This window comes from Neophocaena asiaeorientalis, unplaced genomic scaffold (assembly GCF_003031525.2).
Source record: "Neophocaena asiaeorientalis asiaeorientalis breed wild unplaced genomic scaffold, Neophocaena_asiaeorientalis_V1.1 scaffold543, whole genome shotgun sequence".
Lineage (NCBI taxonomy): Eukaryota > Metazoa > Chordata > Mammalia > Artiodactyla > Phocoenidae > Neophocaena > Neophocaena asiaeorientalis.
The window spans coordinates 1,777,080-1,782,953 of record NW_020173671.1 but is presented as its reverse complement, the minus strand read 5'-3'; the positions used below and the strand labels follow the sequence as shown (position 1 = coordinate 1,782,953).

Genomic DNA, 5,874 nt, shown 5'->3' with positions numbered 1-5,874 from the left:
GCACGAACCCGTGTCCCCTGCATCGGCAGGCGGACTCCCAACCACTGTGCCACCAGGGAAGCCCCCCTGCAGATCTTTTACTATATCGACCTTGTGGTTGATCTGCTCCTAATCATGACAGTTGGTCCAAGGTTGAAAAAGAGTTTATCTGCAAGAGACCCAGAATACTGTCAATCCCTTTGCAGAAACAGGAAGGCAGGAGGATGTCTCCCTTTTAAAGGTAAAATGGTGGTTCCTGTGTGGAGATTTCTAAGGGTCAAGTTCAAATGCAGATCTGAAGCTGGGGTTAGGGGTGTTGCTAGAGATGACATGGAATAGAAGCAAGAGTTGAAGCCCTCCTCGCATCCCAAATAAAGTTTATCAAAGCAGAAGCACAAAAGGGAGAACATAAGCATGGAGAACGTCTACATGTAGGGAGTAGTGTGTTTGGCAAAGGCTGAGAAAGCATGATCTTAGAGCTGCCTTCTCTACGGCCAGAATCTCCATGATGATGGGATTCTGAGAGCTGTGACAGCTGAAGGGAAAGAAGTACTGGGAGCAGAAAGATGACTCCCCAGAGCTTCTAAGATGATGCCCCAGAGGTTACAGTTTCCTCCAGCCCAATCGCTGTGGACACACCAAGCAGGCCAGCCAAGGTGTGTCCTTCACTCAACCTCTGAGAGCTCAGGGTCCCTGGCACCACGGTGAGGAATGCAAACTTAAGTCTTCTGATATTTTCTGCCATCTCCCTATTCAATCTGTGCTATTATTACTCCATATCTTTTTCTAAATTTCCTCATTTATAAGTTAATTCAATTCAGGAGAAAATCTTTACCATAAATTAAAAACCCCTTTCCCTCTCCATCAATACAAGAAAACCTGAAATCAGAACAAAGCAGTAAGTTCTCCCAAGACAAAGGGCTGAGGTTTTTCCTCTCTTTTTTTAAAGAAGATTAGCACATGCAAGAGTAGTATTAAAGACCCATTGGAACCAACTTTCCTACTGGAAGCAATAGGACAGTTGAAAAGGGATTACCTTTCTCACTATTGCAATCAGTGTCACTCCATGCACATGGATGGGTCATTTCAAATTACCCAGGGACTCCCCTGGGGGTCCAGTGGTTAGGACTCTGCACTTCCACTGAAGGGGGCCTGGGTTCGATCTCTGGTCGGGGAACTAAGATCCTGCATGTCACATGCAGCGAGGCCAAAGAAATTAAATAATAAAATAAAATAAAAGAACCCAGCAATTCTCCGGTCGAGCCCAGCCCACTCTTAGGAAACACTGGATAAGTGGTAACCAGGGTCCATGCCATCTGTGTCCCACAGTAATCTAACTGTCAGGGAGGCAGAGGAGCCCCCGTGATGAGGGGAAGGGCTCTGCCTGACTCGGTCTCAGACTTGTAACCGTGATTCTTTGTCCCGTGCTTTCCAGCGCTGCTGCCCAACATGATCTCCCGGAGGACCGGACAAATTGTGTTAGTGAATAACATTCAAGGGAAGCTTGGAATCCCATTCCGTACTGCCTGTGAGTTGCTAAGACAAACATGTTTCGTCCTATGTTATATGTCTTTTTTTTTTTTTTTTCTTGCGGTACGCGGGCCTCTCACTGTTGCGGCCTCTCCCGTGTGGAGCACAGGCTCCGGACGCGCAGGCTCAGCGGCCATGGCTCACGGGCCCAGCCGCTCTGCGGCATGTGGGATCCTCCCGGACCGGGGCACGAACCCGCGTCCCCTGCATCGGCAGGCGGACTCCCAACCACTGCGCCACCAGGGAAGCCCTGTTACGTGTCTTATAAGACAAGAGATGTGCATCTAGGACTAGGCGTGGGGTTACACTGGGGAAGAGGGTCCAGAGATGAAAGCATCTGTTGGCTTTTCTCTCATCCCTTCAGCTCCTATTTTTGACCATCTACAGCACACAGGTGACTATGGGAGATAAAGATAAGCCCTCCCCTCAGCCCCCAGAAGCTCACGTCTCACAGGCGGTCAGGACACATCCTGGCTGGACACGATCAATGCCAGATCAAGGTCACGCTCCTGACATGGGTGCACAGCCCCAGCTCAGATGCCCCCTTCTCTGTAAAGATGCCCCTGGAGAGACAGGAATGATTACAACTGGGAAAGAAAGGAGGGGTGCACATCCCTAAAGGGGAGAGGGATGGAGAGGTTCTGAGGAAGGAGGAAGGAGAAAAGGAAAGGGACACAATTCCAGGGAAGGCTCGAGAGAGAATTCCAAAGGTGAGACTCCTCTAAAAAGTCCAAGGAGGAGAGAGACTTCTCGGTGTATGTTCCTGGGACCCAACTGGGAGAATTCTGGAGACATTCCCACCTCCCATTAGGTAGGATGTGAGAAGGTGGGGGAACGTGTCTCATACGTTTCCTTATGGCCCGAAGTACCATGCACAAAACCGGAGCTGGGTAAGTAAGTGTCTGGGGGGTAGAAAGGTGAGAGGGAGAGGGGAATGAAGAAAGGGTGGGTGGGGTGGCCTGATGTAGTCTTCTGGGGCCACCACAACAAAATACCCCAGGGACTTCCCTGGTGGCACCGTGGTTAAGACTCCCCGCTCCCAATGCAGGGGGCCTGGGTTCAATCCCTGGTCAGGGAACTAGATCCCACATGCACGACACAACTAAGGGTTCACAGGCCACAACTAAGGAGTCGGCGAGCCGCAACTAAGGAGCCCACCTGCCACAACTAAGACCTGGTGCAACCAAATAAATAAATAAATATTAAAAAAAAAAAAAAGACCAGGTGGCTTAAACAACAGAAATGTATTTTCTCACAGCTCTGCAGGCTGGAAGTCCAAGATCAAAGTGTGGGCAGGCTTGATGTTTCCCGAGGCCTCTCTCCATGGCTTGCTGATGGCCTGCTCCCCGGGTCCTCACATGGTCTTTGTGTGGGGGCACCCCTGCCGTCTCCTGCTCTTCTTATAAGGACACCAGTCCGATTGGATTAGGGCACCACCCTAACAGCCTCATTTTAACTTAATTACCTTTTAAAGACCCTTATCTCAAAATACAGCCACAATCTGAGATACTGGGGTTAGGACTTCAACATATGAATTTGCGGGTGGGATACAATTCAGCCCATCATATCCCCCTAATAGTGTTTTACTTTCCTTTTCTCGTTTGCATTAGTTAGGCTAAGCCAACAGTGCTGTAAAGACCTTTACTCCTCCTCCATATAACTGTCTAAATGGGATGGCCCAGCTCAGCGGGCATCACTGTTCCTCACGTGGTCACTCGGGGGCCCAGAGTCGTGCCAAGTCACAGCTTTGCCATCATTTTCCACGTGGTCAAAGCTAGTTCCCACCCCACTTGGGTTCCTGCTGGCAAGAAGAGGGCGTCGCGCCCATACAGCACTGCTCACATCCTGTTGTGGAGAAGCCAGTCACATGCTTACCCCCCTCGCTGCAAGGGATGCTGGGAATTGTAGTCCGCCTGTGGGCCCAGGATGGGGAGAAGAATAGAGCTGGGTCCACACAGGGCAGTCTTTCCCACGTACCTCATTCCGTCTCTGCCCCAGCCCATCTAGAACCTCACCACTATTCCTCCCACTCACAAACATACGTGTCATTTTCAGCAGGTGGATTACTTTCCACTTGCTCGCTGCCTTCATTCATTCAACAAACATCAATCGAATGCCTAGAACCAGGTGCTGGGGACACAGAGAGCAGTGACATGATACAATGTGGCGTGGGCAACACAAGTGGCCCTTTGGCCTCCAACTAACAGGGAGCCCAATGCACTGCTTTCCTTGGAACATTTCTTTTTTTTTTTTTTAATTTATTTTTGGTTGCGTTGGGTCTTCATTGCTGCCCACGGGCTTTCTCTAGTTGCGGAGAGCGGGGGCTACTCCTGGTTGTGATGCATGGGCTTCTCACTGCGCGTGCTTCAGTAGTTGTGGCTCCTGGGCTCTAGAGCGCAGGCTCAGTAGTTGTGGCACACGGGCTTAGTTGTTCCGAGGCACGTGGGATCTTCTCGGACCAGGGCTCGAACCCGTGTCCCCTGAATTGGCAGGTGGATTCTTAGCCACTGCGCCACCAGGGAAGTCCTAGCTCCTGCATTCTTAACCCTGATGGCCTCAGGGCCTTGGAGAAATCACTCTCTCAGGGAATCAGCCTTCCCGGCTGAAATGTTTTATATATATTTTCTCACTTGGGTAGGGTGATATTATCCCCACTTTATTTATTTATTTATTTAGCCCATTTTATCGATTTTTAATTTTACTGAAGTCTAGTTGATTTACAACGTTGTGTTAGTTTCTGCTGTACCGAAAAGGGACTCGGTTACACGCATACATCCTCTTTTTCATATTCTTTTCCATTATGGTTTATCACGGGATATTGAATATAGTTCCCTGTGTATTATGCCCATTTTAAAGATAAGAAAACTGAGCCTCTTTAGGTAAAAATGAGTCACTTGCCCAAAGTCACACAGCGGGCAAGTGGCTAAGTTGGATTCCGTCTCATCTCTGCATCTGTCCACTGCTTCACAAGGGCTCTCTGTTCTCATCTACGAAGTGAGGGGCAGGTGACTTGAGGCCTCTCCCAACAGAGCTCGCAGGGATGTGTGTCCCCAAGGCCCCTCCTGGGAAGCACAGCGGGACCCATGCCCACCCCTGGATGGTTTCTCTTCCAGACGCCGCGGCCAAGCACGCAGCGCTCGGCTTCTTCGACTGCCTGCGGGCCGAGGTGGAGGAATACGACGTCATCGTCAGCACCGTGAGCCCCTCTTTCATCCGCTCCTACCACGTTCATCCAGGCCAAGGAAACTGGGAGGCCTCCATCTGGAAATGTGAGCTTTCAGAGCGAAGCCAGAGGGACAGGGGCCGGAGGGCTCTGGAGGAGGGGTGGGTCCAGGGGCGTGTTCCTGAAGCATGAGACTGGGGACGGTGAGGCCCCTGCAGCCAGCTAACAGTTGGGAGGGACCCCAAAACTTAGGTCCTGAGGCACCAGATAGATGGAATCCTAACCTGCAATCAGCAGACCGAAGCCAGGTTGGGCTCCGTCAGTCACAGGCTCTGTGACCTTGGCCACTGGGACTGCCCGCCTCTGGGCCTCAGTTTCCCATGTGGAATAGCCAGGATTTGGTCTTCGAGAACTTCCTCTTCCCCTTGCTCTAGAAGGCAGCACAGAGAAACTCAGAGTCTGGCCCTAACTGCCTGCATGTGAAGTTCGCCTCAGTCACGTATTAAGCAACTCCCTTCATCTCTCTGCCTCTGTTTCCCCTTTGGAAAATGAGGGCTAATGGTAATACCTAACTTGTAGACTCATAGGGAAGACTGAAAGTTCCAGCTCGTAGAGGGGTTGGAACAGCAACCAGCACATCCTGAGTGGTCTGTAAATGCACCTATGATCAGTATTCTAGAATGCTCTACACAGAGCAGCTACCCCCTGCCCGAGGCTCTATCTACATTAGGGAATCAAGATGAATCAAGACATGGGCAAGGGCTTCCCTGGTGGCGCAGTGGTCGAGAGTCCGCCTGCTGATGCAGGGGACACGGGTTCATGCCCCGGTCCGGGAAGATCCCACATGCCGCAGAGCGGCTGGGCCCGTGAGCCATGGCCGCTGAGCCTGCGCGTCCGGAGCCTGTGCTCCTCAACGGGAGAGGCCACAACAGTGAGAGGCCCGCGTACCGGGGAAAAAAAAAAAAAAAAAGACGTGGGCAAGAGGTTCCAGGAGGCTCTGGACAAACACAGCTTCGCAACAACTGTAAACAACAGCCCCTTCGTACATCCGGCAGCTTCCTATCTTCTAAGCTCTTTCTCATCCCCTCCGACGGCTCATAACCATCCTGGGATGTTAACGGGGCAGGAGACTGTGCCTACGTTACAGATGTGAAAGCTGAGGCTCAGCGGGTAAAGTGCCTCCCCAGGGCGCACAGCCAGCA

The 5,874-nt window shown here is 51.4% G+C and overlaps 1 protein-coding gene across 3 annotated transcripts in view; it reads left to right on the top strand.

Annotated features, from left to right (window-relative positions):
- The window catches only part of DHRS7C (dehydrogenase/reductase 7C), a 17,610-nt gene that overhangs the window by 11,347 nt on the left and 389 nt on the right, over window positions 1-5,874 (top strand). For 2 of the 3 annotated variants that reach the window (XM_024748469.1, XM_024748468.1), the window contains exons 4-5: window positions 1,415-1,507; window positions 4,623-4,778. In XM_024748469.1, the coding sequence (XP_024604237.1) occupies window positions 1,415-1,507; window positions 4,623-4,778 (249 nt within the window). The remainder of the gene's footprint in view (window positions 1-1,414; window positions 1,508-4,622; window positions 4,779-5,874) is intronic. The other variant, XM_024748470.1, reaches the window with a different exon arrangement.